Source organism: Ipomoea nil, unplaced genomic scaffold, assembly GCF_001879475.1.
Source record: "Ipomoea nil cultivar Tokyo-kokei standard unplaced genomic scaffold, Asagao_1.1 scaffold0317, whole genome shotgun sequence".
Lineage (NCBI taxonomy): Eukaryota > Viridiplantae > Streptophyta > Magnoliopsida > Solanales > Convolvulaceae > Ipomoea > Ipomoea nil.
Genome location: NW_017616745.1, coordinates 1,732,747 through 1,753,598, shown reverse-complemented (window position 1 = coordinate 1,753,598; position 20,852 = coordinate 1,732,747). Strand labels below are relative to the sequence as shown.

The 20,852-nt window shown below is 32.1% G+C and overlaps 1 protein-coding gene and 1 long non-coding RNA gene across 6 annotated transcripts; one reads left to right on the top strand and one right to left on the bottom strand.

Moving 5' to 3' along the window:
• Window positions 1-8,760: 8,760 nt before the first annotated feature.
• LOC109168502 (MADS-box transcription factor 23-like) lies at window positions 8,761-18,042 on the top strand. Of its 2 annotated transcripts, none has more exons than XM_019317550.1 (8): window positions 8,761-9,181; window positions 10,155-10,233; window positions 16,206-16,267; window positions 16,891-16,990; window positions 17,086-17,127; window positions 17,213-17,254; window positions 17,388-17,542; window positions 17,642-18,042. In XM_019317550.1, the coding sequence occupies exons 1-8, from the start codon at window positions 9,000-9,002 to the stop codon at window positions 17,655-17,657; spliced, it is 678 nt and encodes a 225-aa protein (XP_019173095.1). In that variant the 5' UTR covers window positions 8,761-8,999; the 3' UTR covers window positions 17,658-18,042. The 2 variants fall into 2 exon arrangements, with proteins under 2 accessions (XP_019173095.1, XP_019173086.1); XM_019317541.1 differs by having other exon boundaries at window positions 8,764-9,181; window positions 17,213-17,296.
• LOC109168523 lies at window positions 13,654-20,326 on the bottom strand. 4 transcript variants are annotated; one of them, XR_002052093.1, is made up of 5 exons: window positions 20,226-20,311; window positions 18,007-18,075; window positions 16,864-16,966; window positions 15,370-15,860; window positions 13,654-14,323 (listed from the first exon to the last, which is right to left on the bottom strand). It is a non-coding gene; the product is annotated as an uncharacterized LOC109168523 (long non-coding RNA). The 4 variants fall into 4 exon arrangements; XR_002052095.1 differs by lacking the exon at window positions 13,654-14,323 and adding an exon at window positions 16,434-16,605 and having other exon boundaries at window positions 14,558-15,860; window positions 20,226-20,326; XR_002052091.1 differs by lacking the exon at window positions 13,654-14,323 and having other exon boundaries at window positions 14,558-15,860; window positions 20,226-20,318.
• Between the last annotated feature and the right edge of the window lie 526 nt (window positions 20,327-20,852).

The following is a 20,852-nucleotide window of genomic DNA, read 5'->3' as shown; positions in this document are numbered from 1 at the left end:
TTTTAATACATTTTACTTGCACTTATTAAGTGCATTTTATGAAAGTAATACTTGCACTTTTAACACAACTTACTTGCATTTCAAAATTTAATTATTTATGAAAATGCCACCGTATTATTTTAAAAGACAATATATATTTCTTAATCCTTTAGATTTGGACAGATAAACAGCTGACATGAATCCTCCTTTCTTTCCTGAGCATGTGATTCTCGCATAATCGGTCTCATATATATATATATATATATATATATATATATATATATATATATATATATATATATATATATATATATATATATATATATATATATATAGAGAGAGAGAGAGAGAGAGAGAGAGAGAGAGAGAGTAGGATTCCAATGAGAACACTTGCTTAGGTGAGAATAAATCGTGTGCATCCATCTAATATTTTTTAATGGTCTAGATTAGATTAAGTGCGTGCGAACGCGAATAAAATGTGTGCAAACACACTTAATCATGTTTGCACACATTTAATTCGCGTTCACACCTATTTAATTCGCATTCGTACACACTTAATCTAATCTAGACCATTAAAAAATATTAGATGAATACACATGATTTATTCTCACGCTCTCACCTAAACAAGTGTTCTCATATGATCATATATATATATATATATATATATATATATATATATATATATATATATATATATATTCAACTTGCGTTTGTTTAGACAAAATACAAATAATAAAATTGTAGTGTAGGTTCCATGTTTCCAGCTTTACATAGTTTAATAACCCTGTTTCCTTAAACGTTTCAGGAACTTTTTTGGGTTCAGAGTTGAACTTGAACAGGGTGTAAAGGCTGATGAGATTCCTTGAACAATGCGATCGTACATTAAATAAATTCTTGTGTAATAATTTATAAAATTACACATAAAAATAAATCATATTATCTAAATTTATGTAAGAAATTTGATAAAAAACATTAATAAAAATTAAATCTATGACATTGTGATACAATAATCATTCTCCACCTTAGCTACCCTTTTGGTGCACTCTTTTTTTTTTATTTTTGTTTCTGCATCACATTGCCCCTTCCTTTGTCTAAGGAGTTAACTATATTATCTTTTATTTATATATGTATATGCATAATGCATGTCAGATTTATTTTATATATCTGCCATTTTCAACCATTAATATAAAATACTTTGAACTCTATTCAATTCAACAATACCGTACAATGTCACCGGGCTTGTAGTTTAATGAAAAGATTGATAAAAAGGTTTTTAAAAGGAAATAAACAAGTGAATACATTTTTTTTTTTTTTTTTGGTTTTGAATTACTACATCTGCAGATTAGAGCTTTGCTTCAAAAAGGTTTGAAGCAAAGCTCTAATCTGAAACCCTAGAGCTGCTATGCCTATGGGGTGCCACGACCTGATTTATATTAAAAATTATTTGTTTTAATTAAGTTGTTGTCTAGGTGCCGCCTAACGCCAGCTATGGCCTATGGGGTGCCACAACCTGATTTATATTAAAAAAATATTTGTTTTAATTAGGTTGTTGCCTAGGTGCCGCCTAACGCCTACTATAATCTTGTATAAGACTTAAAAGTATTAATTATATCTACAATTTTGTTATGACTCATTTTTATTAGATCCCGTCTTACAAATTAATTAAGACCTATGAGACAGTCTCACTAGAGACCAGCCCATAATTCAATTTTAGGCACCAAAATTAGTAAATTCCATATCTTTCAAGAGAGAAGGATGGGATTGACCAAGTGAATGGATTATGATTTTAGTACTTAAAGGTCACGAGTTTGCAATTGATTTTTGTCAACATCTTCCTGTAAAAAAGTGTGAATTAATCATATTCATCATCCATTAATGTTGATCAATAATTGTTGAAAAATAAATATAAAAAAAAAATGAGATAAACACAAATAATTATTATAGTGCATTCGCAGATAACTTATATTGAACACACTTAAATACACTATATACTATTGATCCTAAGTGCATGCACTTTCAGTTATCGGTCAAATGCATGCACTATCAAGTGATTCTAAATGTGGATGTAATAACTACAAAAATGTCACTAAAATTTTCATTTAATTCCCCACCATTGATTATATTAAATGGATGAATGAAATTGATCCACATTTTTTACATGGATTTATTCTCACTTGAACCTTCTCTTATATATAAAAGAAAATTTGAAGTCATATTTTTTATAATTAATTAATAATCAAATACAAGAGTAATAACCAAGACTATGTGGTCTAATGGTACCCGGGTTGGACTTCCATTTGGAAGGTTATGAGTTTGAGCCTCAGTGGAGGCGTTATTGGTTCTTTGTGTTTCAGTAGGTTGAGAAAGTATATGAACAGATACTACAATGTAATAGGGCCAGTAACATTCAAAAATTTAGATATTTTTAAAAATAAGTCGTTTTAGTTAGAGTCTGATCTATTGTTTTAATTGATTGATTTTTAATCTAACTAATGAATCTCTTAACAACTATTTAATTAAAATACATGTCAAACACATCAAAAAATATTTCAAACGTTTTATTGAAACCACAGATCCCAAACTACTTTCAAATATTCTTTACATGTAATATATGATATTATATCCTTATTAGCATTTTCATGGAGCACCATGCGGTCCATGCATGATGATATATAATATATGTTAGGTCATGCTATCAATTAATAATTAATAATAATAATAATAAATTAATAATAAAAACAACAACAACAATGAAAAGTTTACCATGCGAATAATACATAGAACAATCATATATGTATAATATTCGTATGTTGTATTGGGTATAACCCAGTACCAATAGTACTCTAATAATAATAATAATAATAATAATAATAATAATCCATGTACAAATGAGGGAAACATCAAATACTGTGTTCAATCTACGTTAATAGTTAATGTGTAACTTTATATATTTCTTTATACTTGTATATCAATCAGCGTTACGAATAATAGATCGACTTAACCCTTTAGACTGGCCTCCACCTAGCACACAATTTCCAAGAATTAATAATGCATTTTCTTATTTAGCTAACCTTGTCTTTATTTATTAATAATCTTTCCAGTTTTTTTTTTTTTTGGCTCTTTTTTGTTTTTTTTTTTTTGTTTTTTTTTTTAAAATTTATTTTCTTTTCTTTGATTCTGGGCCAAAATTTAATTTGATACTTAATTGGGAGTGAAGTCATCATTGTAGAGTTATAGATACTTGGGAAGTGAATCTCGTGAATTGAAGATACCTATGTGATGAGATCAATTTGTAACAATAGTGTTAATTAAAATGAATTTATAATTTTTATTTTTTATTTTTTAATTTTGTGAAGTGACTTTTTTCATCAGTCAATTATCTACAAAGTAATTTTTTAAAACAACGCTGATAAAATTTAGAAAAGTTGTACTTATTATTATGCGTACACTAAGTTTAGTAACATCTTTTGCTCAAGCATGAGATTAATTTCTAAGTTACACTAATAATGTTGTGATTGAAGAATTTTAAAATAGTACTTCTAATTGAAATAAATTATTAGGTTTAAGTTGGTACTTGATTGTTGCAACCCCTAAAACCAACTTGTTAATAACAAGATCATTACAACTACAAAGTAATGCTAATAATGTCTTTTTTTCGGCAAGTGGATGGATTTGGATTCTAACCTTGTTGGATTTGCATGTTAAGTTTGAAAAAAGAAAAAAAAAAAAAAAAAAAGTTAAGTTTGCACTAAAAAAACATAAATTTTTTTTTAAGTTGGTTGGAAAGTACACTTTTCTTTTTCATGGAATTTTTGGATTCTAGCCTTCTTTGGTTTACATGTTAAGTAGAATTGAAAAAGATAAATTTGCGGTACCAAGGCTTGGAATTTATTTATTTTTGAGAATAAGGCTTGGAATTTTCTAGATACCAAAATAAGTTAGAAAGCACATTTTTGTCACCGAAAATGTAATTTTTGATACACTAGATTAATCTTAAATCTCCATAATCTCTATCTAAGGGCGTTAGAGGAGATAAATCGCAAATAATTGCCCAGTCAATCTTTTAGTTTCCATTTTTGCATGTAACTTTGTGCATTAATAGTTTTTATCATCCTTTAAAAAAAGTAGTCTTTATCACATCTGATCAATTTTTGACCTTTAATTTGGTCTTTAAAAAAAAAAAAAAAAAAAAAAAACTTAAAGACAAGTGAATTTGGAGTCAAACCTAGTTGGGTTTGCATGTTAAGTAGATAAAGTTAAGTTTGCTCTAGTGATTTTTTTTTTTTCAGTTCTCTTGCATATAAAAACACTTTTAAAAAATCACTTAGCTTTTTCATTGTAAAAATGGGTAATTAGAAAATCCATCTTGCAAAATACTTTTTTTTTTTTTTGAAAGGGCAAAATACTATTTTATTTTATTTCTACTCATATGTGAAAAAATTATAATATCTTTTGGTTCGTCAGTCCCGACGTGGAAAAACTCCAATTAATCAACATAGGTTATGGTTGATGTTTTTCACTTTATGATGTACCAATAACTTAGAAAACTCAAATTTTGAAATATTTTTTCAACAAATTGATGCGTCAATAATTTTTTTTAGGGTGACGAGAAAAACTATCATCAATTACTATCCGATGGTGTGCACTGACTGAACTTCACTCCTGTGTAATAACTCGCAAACCTTACATATGAGAAATAAACCATACTAAAAAGATCATATGTGACGAGATCAACCGAGAGGGTATTGACAGTTGTTATTGCGGTCGAAATCATTCACCTATAATTTATATACTTCAAAGTTCAAACATAACCTAATCATTATCATTGGTCAAACTCACAAAATTACAATCACCTAAAATATATATAAGCTCCAGGCCTCCAACGTTTGCCAAAAGTGTTGGATTAGGATATAATGTTCACAAAACATGTGGGAAAACTGTTAGGTATTAGGTACTATGGTTGAATTGAAACATTTGGACAGCACTGAAACACGTAGTGAAACTGCCTGGATTAACTCTCCTAATCCATATTTTTATGGCAACTTGCTTTTTAATTACAACATCAAATCACTTAACCATATCTCTTTCCATGCATTAGTTCAACAATTTCATCAATTTGTACAGATAATAATAACTTTTTTTATGGAGAATTTTTGGGCATTCCAAATTGTTGTTGTTAGTTTTTTTTTTTTAATTGAAAAAAAAAATTAAATAAACCTCTGAATTTATGTCTTTTGTGTAATTATGCCACTGAACTTTTTTTTTTTTAAGTACTATCAACTCTATTACAAGATAATATATGTTCAATATACTTTCTCTATCTATTGTAGCCCAAAAAGCCACTGAACTTAAAATGCTTGCAATTGAAACATCAAGTGATCAAACATGCAAAAACGTAATGTGCAATTGAGATATTTTTCTTATTTTTTACAAAATAATCCAATCACATTACTTACATGGTCCATTTCCTTTATCAAGTTAGTTTGGAGGAAAGATTGAATTATTTTCAACTCAAATTGCATTGGATCGGGAGAATTTTTTTTTTTTTTTTAAATCTTAATTGCACATATTTTGTTTGTTTAATGGTTTAATGCACGTGTTACTTGTTTAATAGTATAATTCACATGTTTTAAGTTCAGTGATCTAGTACACAAAAGTTAAAAATTTTGTGGCATATTTGACACTTTTGTTGTTCCAATTCACTAGTACAAAAACAGCTATTTACGTATGTTATGATCATTTTAATTACCAATCTGCCACTGCATCACCTTATGTGTCTGTGTTTTGTCACAACAGACGCAAAATGCACAATTTTTATGATATTTTCGTATTAGTAGTTGAAAGTAATTATACAACAGTACAATTATTTCAACATGAAATTATAAAATTACAGAATGATATATATCATTAATGATGAATAATATGAAATACCTTATAATTAAATGGACTAAACACTCAAAAATATACCAACCACTATACATATACACCACACGGTTTGATAATGTTTTGAAGGAACAAAACAAAGTGGTGTTCATCATCATGTGCTCACCAAACCCTAGTTAATCACTTAATTGTTTAGTTTCACAATTCCTACACCACTCCCTATTTAAATCTTCAGAGTTGAAATTGAAATAAAAAATAAATTAATTAATAAAGACTTAAAGTACTGAGTTAAGTTTTCATATAAATTATATACGTGAAAAAGTATTACCTCATCAATGTACAACAGTCATATCTAGGTTGTATTTTCAAAAACTTTACATATATATTATTAGTGTCTTGCATCATAATGATTGTGATGTTTTTTTTTTTTTTTTTTTTGTGTGCATTCTAAAATAATAAGGGGTCCTTGGTAAATAGCTGTTAGTTGATTGTGTTAGTGAATTTGATTAGTTGGTAGCATTAGCTGATTGTAGAAAGATGTTTGGTAAATTAGTTGTTATCGAATACTTGATTACATACAAAATGACTTTATAAAAAAGTTAATAAAAAAAGTTGTTTTGAACAGCATTTTGAATTCTAGTGTTTTGGAGCAATAAGCTATTAAAAAAAAAAACTAATTAATCAGACACTCTATTAGTTATTTAATAAAGTCAAACAGCAACAAACTAAAATTGACTGATAGACTAACTATTTTATCTTACTGGGCCGAAACCTTTTCTCTACAATCAATATTCACAATATAGAGGTGAAACTTTGGAAGAATGATCAGGGATCGAGTCTCACCAGCGGCAGTGTGGGAGCAACTTCTCAAAGTGAGGGGGGCTCCTTGTGCGCAGTGAGCATCGGTCTAGCCTCTATGGTTCATGTTCAGTTGAGTCACCATGATTTACATCCTCCCAAATGCTCTGTCGGGCCGGGGTGTGGGGGGCCCTTAGAGTTGGGGTTCAACTTTTTTTGGAAGAATATTCACAATATAATATAATACCAACAATCGAACATCACAATTACCTTTTAAAAGCATATCTTCTTGTAAATTAATATAACATCAAAAATTACAAACTGAAAATCGTAGAAATGCTCTTAGCAAAAGTAGACCGGACTCCATTCGTCGATCTTGAGAGGATCGGATAAGGAAAGCATCACTTAATATTTGTTTCATGCTTCTAATGGTAGGGTGTACGTTCGATTTTTGTGTCACGAACAATGACAATTTGAGTTTGAATAGAACTTTATATATATATATATATATATATATATATATATATATATATATATATATATATATATCTAAAAATCTAAAAACATAATAAGTGTGAATGAAAGTTATACCCCTGATTTATGTCTGTTTTTTCCGTTAAATTTTTTTGTACATTATGCTATAAAGGTTGTGCATTAAAATATTTTGGACAAACACACCCCTACCGTTATAACTTCCGTTATCTTTTCCACTATTGTTACCATGCACATGCATCCACCATATATTTTCTTATCTTATTCATTAATAATAATATATACACATTAAATATTTGAGTTATATGTTAATTATTACATAAATATAAATATCAAATTTATAAAAATGATTTACATTATTATTATTATTATTATTTAGAATAATTTAAATATCTAAAATCTAAATAAAGTTAAAATTTTAATATAATGTATTAATATTGAGCACCTATTTTTTGCGCATCGCGCATAAAAAATACTAGTAGATATATACAAATGTATAAGAAGTAATTTTACTTTTTGTCTCACGACTTTTGAGGTTCTATCACTTTTGGTGCACAACTTTAAAATTTTTAAATTTTGGTGTCTAACTTTTTTATTTTTATCATTTTTTGTTCTTTCGACCAAATTAACGGTGAAATGTTGCCGAATTTTATATTTTTAGGGGTAAAATCGTCATCCCAAGGAAACATCTTCAATATCTAAACAAAACCACTGTAAAATCATATCTATAGGTGTTTGATTGATGAGAAATTGAGAATAATGGGAAAGACGGACAAAAACTAGACGCATATCTATGAGATTTATAGTGTCAAAAATTGACAAACTCTTTTTTTTTTCTCTTAATATAATTTTTCTTTTGTTTAGATATTGAAGATCTTTCATTGGGATGACGATTTTGCCCTTAAAATATAAAATTCGGTAACATTCCGCTGTCAATTTGGCCGGAAGAACCAAATCTGATAAAAATAACAAAGTTAGGCACCAAAATACAAAATAATAATAATAAACTTGTGCACCAAAAGTGATAAAATTTCAAAAGTCATAGGATCAAAAGTGAAATTAGTTCAAATGTATAATTTAATGTTGAATCTTGAAGTTAAATTCATTTAATTTATTTTTTCACGGACCTGTGTACAATGTCATGAAGTCTAGAATATAATTCAACGGGGTTTAAGTTATCGCAAGAAGAAGAAAAAAAAAAAAAAACCCTCGGTCAACCAATCTTGGCGTGCCACATGTTAGTCAAATATTCGTTAGACAACCACATCAAAATTCTCAAAACACCCAACAGCTTTCCTCGCTCTCCTATCCCAAATCAGAATCCTCGTGGCTCCGAGGTTGTCCTGTTTCGGCTTCACGCCGACGCGCCGTTTGCTCCACTCGCGCATTTTTCTTGGGCGGGTAAGTTCAGAATCTCCTGAGATTTTCACCCGCACTTCTCGGGCAGTCAACGGGATTCGACGTGACAGGTGTCGGCGAGTACGGACTCCATCGCACCAGCGCGAGAGTGTGGAACAAGTTTAAGGTTTTAAAGTGGTTTTGAGCTCAGCGAATCGCTCCCGGTTTCAGAAAACCACCTTTCTTTCAATATTCTTTCTAAAAAGATCCCCAAACCTTAAACTAGCAAGCCCTCTCTCTCTCTCTCTCTCTCTCCCCCTCTCCTTCTTTCTTGTCTCTTTCATCCTTTCTCTCAATCGTGAACAACATACAAGTATAAATAGATGATCAAAATTGGTGATGATCTGTGATTTCTTGTGTTGATTTGAGCAAAGACGAAAATTCAGACTCAAATAAACAAGTGTTCTATCTAACGACTTTCTGCGCTGACAAAAACCCTAAAAACGAAGATGGGGAGAGGGAAGATTGTGATTAGAAGGATCGATAATTCGACGAGCAGGCAAGTCACCTTCTCTAAGAGGAGGAATGGGCTGCTGAAGAAGGCCAGGGAGCTATCAATCTTGTGTGATGCTGAAGTTGGCTTGATTATCTTCTCTAGCACCGAAAAGCTCTATGATTTTGCAAGCACTAGGTTAGTCGTTATATATACATAGAAATTAATTAAAGTATATCATTTCTTCCATCCATCTCTTCTATAATTGAATTTACTTTCTATATATATACAAGTATATAGCTGGTCTAGCGAGCTATAATTTACTTTTCATATATTATTGACCAGCTATATAGTTATTAATATTAATATTTGATCATTAAATTATACATACTAAACATTGGTTTCATTATATTTTATTTTCTAACTTTTTAAAGTATGTATATTCTTTTAACATCTCAGTACACCACTAAGACACTAAACTACAAAGACCCCCTGAAAAATATATTTTTTTTAATTTATTTTTTCTTTCATTTGATCGATTAAGATTTGAAATTCTGCTGGCTAGACTACAACGTTTTGACTTAGTTTTCATTTTACGCATTAAGAATGGAGTAATTAAAAGAATTCAAAAAGTTTTTTTTTAATTAAATACAAATCTTAATTAATACTTTTTTCATTGATTTTTTTTTTTTTTTTAGAAAATTTCATTGAAGGGTTAAATTTATGTGTATTATGAGTTAATATAGCGTGTTGCAGACAATCGATCTGGACTGACAATATTTATTTTTCACGTGAATATTCGCATATAATACAAAGTTTTTGGTAAAAGTTAAAATATTTGCATATATATATAATATATATTAATGCATCCTATCTAATAATATTTATCCTAGCTACAAGTTGATGAAAAATTACTGAGATAAAAATATACTGATCTGAAGATTCTGATCCCCAGGCCAGACTAGAATATAATCCAGAGTTTTCTCAACTTTTTCAGGAATTGGTTTCTCTCTCTCTCTCTATACATACATACATATATATATATATATATATATATATATATATACACGCAAACACACACTAAGAATTTATGTTGAAGAATGCATGCATGGATGAAATTGTATGTGGTGATATATACGTGAAGTATTGTGTGTATATGTTATTATTGCAGCATGAAATCTGTGATTGAAAGATACACGAAGATGAAGGAGGAGCAACCTCAGCTGATGAATCCTATGTCTGAGGTTAAGGTCAGTACACCACACACATGAATTTAATTAATAATGTTTAATTTCCAGCATGCTAGCTAGTTTCTTATCTTTTCAAACTTCTATAAATGTTACAACGTATGTACACACTTAAGTGTTTCATTCTCAGGGCATGCATGCATGCATGACCTATATATGTGAAGTTGCATATATATATATATATATATATATATATATATATATATATATATAGTAAGGTTCAAGTGCGGCCATGTCCTTAAGTGTGGCGTCACCAATAGTTCAACAAATATATACCATCAACATTTGGAGAATACACCACAAAAACACACACAAATTATGTACGCATGAGTAAAAACAGCATACAGTGTGAGAAAATATATACCATCAACGTTTGGAGAATACACGAGAATACACCATAAAAACACACACAAATTATGTACGCATGAGTAAAAACAGCGTACAGTGTGAGTTATTTACATGATTTTAATTTACATGATTTTTGTACGTATATGCAGGCTATACATAAGAGCGTAATTTACTTAATACAGACCCTTAAATAGTACGTGATTGTGGTTAGCAATCTATATAGCCCGCATAGGCAGCTCAACTAATCAATGTGGGAGCAACCTCTCAAATGAGGGGCTCTTTATACATAGTGAACAAATTAAAAGTCTAGCATTTGTTGATTAAAAGTACACAGTGTCTAAATTAAAAGTACACACAAATTATGTACGCATGAGTAAAAACAGCATACAGTGTGAGAAAATATATACCATCAACGTTTGGAGAATACACCAAAAAAACACACACAAATTATGTAAAAACAGCGTACCTGTGTGAGTTATTTACATGATTTTTGTACGTATATGCAGGCTATACATAAGAGCGTAATTTACTTAATGCAGACCCTTAAATAGTACGTGATTGTGGTTAGCAATCTATATAGTCCGCATAGGCAGCTCAACTAATCAATGTGGGAGCAACCTCTCAAATGAGGGGCTCTTTATACACAGTGAACAAATTAAAAGTCTAGCATTTGTTGATCAATTGAGTTATCATGATTTCTTCATGTCACAATCCTATCAAGTCAAGTGTGAGAGCGTTTAGAATTAGCGATTCAACCTTTTATCTCAAGAATTAGCAATCCATATATAATTTGTCTCAACTTATCATTCTTAAGTTCTTAACTGTACTGCTCCCCATAATTCAATAATATATTTATTTTTTGAATAATTTCAAACTTATTCATTTCTTTTTCTTCCCCCAATAAAAGCATGACAGAATTACAATATACTTATTTCATAATTTTCTTTAATCTTCTGAAGTGCATGTAGTTTTATCAAATGAACATTTTATATATATTTTCTAAATGGTCCTGCACTTATACAACTTATAAAAATTACAAAACAATATATGGGAAGTTTATGAAGTTTCTGAATTTTGATTAATTTTGTTAATATAATATACATTTTTAAAATTAATAAAGTTCAAAACAATTATTAATTCCATTAGACAAATTAAAGCCATAATGATGTGCACCAACATGTTAGAACTTAATTATTAACATTTTAGCATAGCAATGTCACATTAAAGTTTATAGTTTTTGGGAATTTTTTAAACCAAATTAAATATTATATAACTCTTATTATTTTATTTATTTTTAAAAAGAACTAATTATATAAAAAGTTAAATGTTTATTTGAACTACCACATCAATAATTTCGGGGCAAAACACAACAACAACAACAACAACAAAAGAGTAGCCAAGTGAGTGGAGCATGATTTTCGTACTAAAAGGTGACCGGCAAGTTCGATTCTTGCCAACATCTTTTCAGTTGAGCTCATCACACAAGATTTTTCTAGTATGGTTTACTTATGTGGTTTGTGGTCTATTAAACTATTATACAGGAGCAGTGTTTACTAAATGCACACACTTGAATAGTGGTTGCGGGTTTATCTTGTTATAAAAAAAAAAAAAAAAAAAAAAAAGTAAAATAAAATAAAAAAACACACCCAAATAAAGCATGACTAGTTGGTTTGTTCCTTTACTTTAAAAAATTGTGAGTGAAACTCACATTGTGACTCCTAATTGGCAAAGGACCACAACTCAAACTAAGAAGACCAATAGTTAGCTTTTATAGGGAGTATGAATTCTGTACTTGAAACAAATTAGTAATTGTCTTATGTTATGAATTTATGTGTTATGTGCCTGTGAACACAAATTATGTACCTAAATCAAATTTGAAAAATAAGTAAATATATAACATGTGTATGTGTCTTGTGTTATGAATTGAAATTATGTACCTTACGAATATAAATTCTGTACCTCGTCTTTTCAATCCAGCTGGGTCCATAATGCTATGTTATGTGTTTTGTGTTATGAAATTATGTACCTTATGAATATGAATTATGTACTTTGTTATTTCAATTTAAGGTTCATAATGTTATGTGGACCCTGATTCATGTTATAAATTGCCACCTAACCCCTAACTAATATATGTTTATCATTATCGTTATTGCTTTACCACCAAATAACTTTGTCTTCTAGTTCAAGTGTCAATTTGTCACTTTTAGTATTATCCTCGAAAGAATGTCAAAAGGAAGCACATTGTTGCATGAGTTATTCTTATTTATTATTATTATTATTATTTTGAATGTTAGTGATTCTATTACATTGTAGTATCTGTTCAAACATACTTTCTCAACCTAATGAAGCATAAAGAGTCAACAACGCCTCCACTGAGGCTCGATCTCATGACCTCCCATCTTATTTATTATTAAAAAAAAAAAAAACCAACAACAACAAAAAAAAAACAAAAAAAAAAAACAAAAAACAAAACAAAAACAAAAACAAAACAATATATGATACATCAAAGAGATGTGAATCAAACTTAAAACCGCTTATATAGAGTTACAAACCTAATTAAGACTCTATTGTAATGTTCTTGGGCATATAGGCTTTTTAAACAAGAGGAATGGTGCAAGAATGCCCAGCAGATCAACCTAAAGGGCTAAAGGGTCATCTGCCATAAACATCTGATCTTTCCACTGAATCTAAACCACCATCATATTCTTCATCCACTAAAGGATCAATCATCTGCCATGAGAGAACCTAGGGTGTGGTTAAGTGGAAGGCACTCATACATCCTTAACCAAATGTCAATAGTTCGATCCTTGGCTTTGGGTATGGAGCAACCTTAAATCTCCAGGCCAGTGTCCCACCCAAAAGAGGTGCCTACAATTTAACGAGGGGATTAGTCACTATATCAGACGATGGAAACCCCGAGTATACCCAAAAAAAAAAAAAAAAAAAAAAAAAAAAAAAAAAAAAAATCTGCCATGAGAGGAACAGTATAAAAAATTCAAAGCCACCATCTGCTTCTTGGTTGATCCAATAAGAGGCACCAGGTTGGTTCTTAGACTGTTAGATTGGCCTTCAGGAAAGATGAAATCCAAGCCATCCAATTATTAAACTCCATTACAAACACAGGCCAAGTAAAAGCATAGATGATATAGGAAAGAAACTTCCAAGAAAATCCTTCTATGAAAGAAAACTATATTCTGCTAGATTAGTTGCTGCATTGACCACATTAAAGAAGCATAGCTTAATAGATTCGCTTCTGTTCTGGGTAAGATGGATCAAATTGAATAAAGTTCAAACATGCCTGCACATTCTGAACCACAAGTTAGGAAAAGAGTGAGACCCGGGTTATCCCGAAATTCTTCCCCATAAAGAGAACTCATTTGCCACTTGAGCTACCCTTATGAATCAGTAATTATAGAGTTTGGAGACTCCAGCTTGCTTTGCTACCCAATGGTCTTTTAAAAGCAAACATGGCAGGACATCGTGTAACCAACAAAAGTCTCGGCTCACTTTCCAGCAACTGCATCTTGGCCCCAAAGGTTATGGTGTCCACTTGCCTAGATTCCCAACCGGGTACAGTCAAATGCTAGAAACAGCACCCCACTCTGAAGAAGCATACCCCATCAAGGTAAATAAAGTTTTTCTTTGCTTTAGGCAGCAAAGTATCGGCTAATGTCCTCTCTTATTTGCATTTGCAGAGGAATGAGATGAGGTGCCAACAACTTGCTCCTAGTGGAAGATCAAAAGTCTGCAAAGATACGTTCAACAGAACTCCATTAAATGATAGTTCGTTTCTCCTGCAGACATGGTTGAACTTGCAGAGTATAGTGATGAAGGAAATGAAGGCAAAGTGGTCAAAACAATTCGACCAAAATGGATATCGGGACTCGGGAGGTCCTAGAAATAACCAAATGATCAATTAATTTCAACTGCATCTAGGGAGCATGTTCAACAGAATTCTATTAAATGATAGTTCGTTACTTCGTTTCTCCTGCAGACATGGTTGAACCTTGCAGAGTATAGTAATGAAGGAAATGAAGGCAAAGTGGACAAAACAATTCGACCAAAATGGCTATTGGGACTCGGGAGGTCCTAGAAATAACCAAATGATCAATTAATTTCAACTGCATCTAGGGAGCATGTTCAACAGAATTCTATTAAATGATAGTTCGTTTCTCCTGCAGACATGGTTGAACCTTGCAGAGTATAGTAATGAAGGAAATGAAGGCAAAGTGGACAAAACAATTCGACCAAAATGGCTATCGGGTCTCGGGAGGTCCTAGAAATAACCAAATGATCAATTAATTTCAACTGCCTCTAGGGAACGAGTCTCCGCATTCATTTTGCATTTGGATGGGTGGCAAATGAGAGGAAAGAAAGATAAAGGGGGAAAATGGAGAAGTTTTGTATTTGGATGAGAAGATAGGGCTGAAGAGAAATAAAAACGAAGAAGAAAATTTTGTATTTGGATGAGATGAAAGGGTGATATAGGAATGGGAAACGGAGGTGGTGAATATATTGAGAGGAGAGGAGCTAGGTTCAATGTACAATATGGATTGAGAAAGGGAGAGACAACTTTTTCTTACCAATTTGGTAAGGAAAAACAAATGATAAGATAGAGGATTATTTCTCCCCCATTTGCTCCTCATTTTCGTTCCCTTCCTCTTCTTTCTCATCCAAACAAGAAAAACTAGTAACATTCCACTCATTTTCCTTCCTCCCATTTTCCACCCATCCAGACAAGGCAGCCATTGAATTTGGGTTTAAAAGGGCTCAAGTAACATAGAAGCATACCTTGTTAGATGCTCAGTTAGGCTACTGCTTTCTTCTCGAACGGACTTTGACACTAATCTCAAGGAACTATCAAACCCGAACTCAAGGCTCCCTTAGTCCACCACAGCATCCCCAAGTAACGTTGATCTCAATCCCAAGCTGAAAGTGGAATGGGGCTAGAGAATTGTAACCTTTTAGTCACTAGATGCTTGGCAATAAGATTCCTCAATGCATTCATCGTGATTCTTTCTTTCGATGCTCCAATCCAACTTCAAGCAGTGGCAAGGTGCAAACATGAATAGGTCCCAATGTTATCATGTTAGCTCTTATCAAGTAATGGTTTTGGTTATGAACCAATTTCCTATTGACAAGATGCTGTTTCTCATGCAATAGGTCTTGACTGCATTCTGCAGGTTCAACTGGCTAAGCCAGGAGACATTGCATTCAAATCTTCATCCTATTTGTCAAGCTGTTTCCCGATCCTTCATCTAACTTGTGCAACCCAAGATCTCCTGTTAGACATAGATATCAGAAGTAACTTGGGTCAGTTCACATAACTCCATATATGAAGATTGAAAATCTTCCATGCAAGTAATTTCACATTTTCAAAACATGTTGCTTCATAACTTCTGGATTTGATTGTTACTTGCAATCAGGCATAAATAAGGCATAATGCCCTTAAATAGTACAACTGGAATTGTTAACGGCTTAACTATTTTACTAAGGCTAAGAGTCTAGGTTTAAGAATTTTTCATTATTCCTTTGAAGAAAGCTTTAATTAGCTTATTTATGCATGCTAATCTATCATTTACTTGTTGACTGGGTAAGTATAAGCAATTTAATGTTTTGATTGATAGTTTTGGCAAAGAGAAGCAGCTACACTGAGGCAACAACTGCACTACTTGCAAGAAACCCACAGGTAAGTTCATCAGTCTCATATACTAAAAGGTTATTTAGTGAAAAACGAGTGTTATTATTCATTATATTGTTGGAGAAAGGTTTTATGCATCATTTTTTTAAAAATAATAATAGAATTTAAAGGATTGTGATCATAAAGTAAATGATAAATCAGTAAATGCACTTACTTTTTGGCTTGATAAAGAATTGCAGTTTAAGCAACTATGAAATCCCTATGTTGGTTTCTTTAGCTTTCTTCCTCTCTCATCTTCAAGAATGTATAATCTGCTTTTTCAGTACAGTGCCATAGATGAAAATTCATATGAACCCTATGTTGGTTTCCTGAACCTTCGTACTCATCTGTTCATATATGACATAACTAAGCTTATAGTAACAGTTCAGATTTAAGGAAGAATTTATGGAATACATGACGGGAAAAAAATGGTCTGGAATCTGAACAAGTACACAAGATATTCTAAAATAAGCAAGAACATGTTGCCTTGATGCAAAGAACCTCAAAAGGAATGCGATTTTGGTAAAGGAATAGAAAGTTATTATAGTTTCTACTAAATAGATCAAGATATTTTGGTAGCTAACAAGCAAAAGAAAATGGCATACATATATTTATGTTTCTTGCGAGTGTAGGCAGCTTTTAGGGGAAGAACTTTCTGGACTGAATGTCAAAGATCTCACGAATCTGGAGAATCAACTTGAGACAAGTCTGAAAGGTATCCGAAAGAAAAAGGTAAAACACTGAGGCTTGATGATAACATTCATGATTTACAGTCACCAAAAGGTAACCAATTTAAGAATGATTACGAATGAATGGCTGTCCTGCAGGAGAAAGTTTTATCTGATGAGATTGAAGAACTAAACCGAAAGGTCTTGTATGATAAATACTGGAATTTCACTTTTGGTGCTGCACTTAAGCTATGCTAAAGAGATGCCTTTACTTACATCTATGCAGGGAAATCTCATTTGTCAAGAAAATAAGGAACTGTATAAGAAGGTAAATCTCATTCGTCAAGAGAATATAGAAATGCAGAAAAAGGTAATTTATGGACAAATTTTTCTTCAAGAACTCTGCCTCTATCATTTTAACTTATGCCCAATGGCGAAATCTAAAGGGTAGATCATTCCAGATTTATGGACCTGGGAGAATAAATGAACCCGATGGAAGTTCTCAAACTACAAATGTAGTCAGCCCCAGATATGACCTACAACCACCAATAAATCTTCAGCTAAGCCAGCCACAAATACAGAAGAATGAAACACCAATAAGTGTGATGAAGCTCGGGTAATTCTCTCGCACTAAAGACTCATTATATTTCAAGCTTCAGAACCCAACCCCAAAGAAAATTTAATAATCGCGTAAGTGAATGTGACATTCTAACAGGCTACAGCTGCACTAGACAGCACTTTGGCAAAGGTCTGCTCTACACCAACAAAACCCGCAGCTAAAAGACACTTCTACGAATTCTGGTTATCTCTAAGATGGAAGACTAAAGTTAATCAAGTCTGGCTGTAGCAGATTGGACTGTGCCAATATATGAAACAGCTTTAAGGTTATTGTAAATTGATCGACAGCAGATGATTGTACATGGAAAGTTATGCAAACCCAGATATAAATAAAAATATGGTGATATGCAGGCATCGGTCTTAACAGACGATGCATGCTAAGTTGTGTGTAGTGATCCTGACATTTCTGCTAGTTTGATTCATGTAACAATTATACAGAGACTACTGCACCAAACTTCTTACCAAAGGTTTTCATGCTCAGCATATATTTTCTTGCAAGGTTGTTGTATCATTAAATCCATCTTCCCAATCCTGCACAATAGGATAATTTCTAGATTCAAATGGCTGGTAATATCATAAAAGCATATATAGAGCTGTGTATTATCAGAAAGATCCATATAGCTAGACTGAGTTGTTTAAAAATTAAATAAATAAATAATGTTTCCAGATAGCTAAACTAAGGAACGGTGAATTGCAGTCTAGAAGGGTATTTGCAACTAAAATGCATAACCACAATAATATCATCTTTTGCAAACTGCAAAGTGAATTGAGAAATAATAAAATAGAATAAAAAGAAAGGTCCAAACCAACCAAAAGATAACATGTTATAGTGTTATATGTAGTAGCTAGTAGATCTTGCAAGATAATAGCTTTGATTAAGTCTAGCTTAACTAAAGAAACTGAAGACCCTCAAATGCCTTACTAAGTTCTAGCCCTTGTGAATAGTGATTTCTCAAAGTGTTAAATCGTGGATTTAAACCATGATGCATTCTAGGTTGAGGTAACGCAGAATCCTCCGTGATCTAAATAACCTCATCGACTTTCCTTGGCCACTGGTTTTCTACATATCACGTCAAACCAGAGATATAGCTTCATTAAGTCTCGCAATAAGAAATCATTAATTAGTGTCAAGTTATTCATGCACTGATTTAATAGGTTTGACATCAAGCTATTAGTATCAAGATTTTGAAGTAATAAAATTTTGTAATATCTTCCCAAGTGGAACATTATCCTTTCACAGAGATAGCTACAAGCCTACAACTCTACAAGGAAGACTACAGTGAAACTTGGAGCAAGTCAGATATAAAAAAGAAGCCAAACTATTTCTAAATTCCAAATTATAATACCAAAGATGTTCGCTGGGGGGGTGGGGGGGCAAATATAAGAAATAAGAAACAATAATAACCTGCAATGTACTTAACTTCTCCTTTGATATGTCCTAATCCTACACACTTTCTACCCCATTTTTTGGTTTTTTTTTGGGGGGGTGGGGGCTTGTGCCACTTAACCACACGGTCATTGGCTATTTTGTAAGTTTGAGCTTCCCTTATGTAGGTTGATTTTGCAAGAACATTACCCATACATTGAGAAAATCTTGTGAGAAAAGGGGATCAATGAGAAGTAGCTGTGATTTTATACGTTACTGGACAAATCTCGACTGGAGTGGTTCAACAGAAACTCCATCTGCCACTACACTTGCAGCCAGAATTCAGCAGATTTGGGCATTTGGCTGCATGACCATTTCTCAGTGTTTTGGGCCTAACTTGGAGTCCACAAATCCAAATGGGTATCATCAAGTCATATTTGAAAGCTAATTCATAGACCTGCATCTATTGCAAGGGACCCAAGCCCTGATCAAAGCCAAAAACAGTCAGGAATAGCCCGCAATCACTGGTCTATTGCAGTCCAGTAGAGCCTTATTTGATTGGTTGGAAACTTGGAGTGTCCAACCGAGCACTCCAACTGTGAATTTGTTCCACATTCACATATGAAACATTCATACTACAGCAAACCTCATGGTAGGATTGGTTGGAATACGAACTAAACGAATTTTTTTGAAATCAAAGAAATATTTTACATCTCCTTCTCATGTTTTTCCCGTCTAGTAAACCATGCAGTAAGCTGGCAGGGAGATCTATTTGACGTGATTGAAAATCAAAATCCTCTGCTTTCAATGAAACAAAAACCCATTGGTTGCAAAGATATCTCTAACATTGAGCATATGAGCATATCTTCTAAGTTCTAAACATCAAGCATGCTTAAGCTTAAGTTTTCATATGCTAATTGATTACAAATTTCTACCCAAAATTACAAAAAATATATATTCTGCTAAATCTGTTCGAAATATATGCCCAAAATCCTACACGTTTTCCCACTTCCTAAATCGACAATCTAGTCATTATCCTCAAATCTTCCAATATTATTCTCATTCAAGAAGTTAGCTTTGGAAAGCTGAAATCTTAATTCAAACTATACAAAGTCTTACTTATTCAAACTTTATTAAATATGGATCCAAAGATCAAAGATGTATCATGTATATATATCAGCTATCCATACACTTCAGGCGATTCGGAAGCAGGAAACTTGAAGATATTAGCAAACGAATACACAAATGCGCATATACACAGAGAACATGAATCAATGGCGTTTGAGAATCTAGTTCTCATAAAGCATTCTCGTACCTTGAGGAAGATGAGCAACGAAGATTGCGATGAAACTAGCGGGGGAGCAAGTGGATGATAGAGAAGAAAATATCTCCAGCTTCTATTAAGGGAAGAGGATTTATATATATGTACGGATGGATCACTGATATGAAGTATGAACCCGTTGCTGATTTGTTGCGGGCCTACTTCCTGGTCGGTGACGTGTAAGGTGCACTTTTGAGTTTTTTTTTTTTTTTTTTGGAAATAAGAGTCAAATAGATCGGACTGCATTCAATAATGCAATTAAACCACCGAACTTAAAAAAACTACAATCAAGTTCCTGAACTAACCAATTATATTTAATTAGTCCAATTTATAGATTTTTCAAGTAATTAGCAGGTCACCTCTAATTTAAAATATTTTTAAAAATTATTATTATTTAAAATTTAAAAAAAAAAAAAAAAAAAAGATATCGTCTCCACTAGTGTGGAGACGAAGAAACCCTCTTCGTCTCCGGCCATGGAGATGGAGATAACTTCTTCGTCTCCATGGCAGGAGACGAAGAGTCGCTTCGTCTCCGGCCAGAGACGATGAAGTTATCTTCGTCTCCATGGCTGGTTTCTTCGTCTCCGGCAAAGGCGATCTGTTTTTTTTTTTTAATTTTAA

Excerpts from the sequence above, each read along its gene's own strand:
- LOC109168502 (XM_019317541.1), top strand. The coding sequence starts at position 9,000 with ATGGGGAGAGGGAAGATTGTGATTAGAAGGATCGATAATTCGACGAGC. Across the intron at positions 10,234-16,205 it reads ATCCTATGTCTGAGGTTAAG|TTTTGGCAAAGAGAAGCAGC; the intron begins GTCAGTACACCA and ends TTTGATTGATAG. Across the intron at positions 17,128-17,212 it reads TTGAAGAACTAAACCGAAAG|GGAAATCTCATTTGTCAAGA; the intron begins GTCTTGTATGAT and ends ACATCTATGCAG.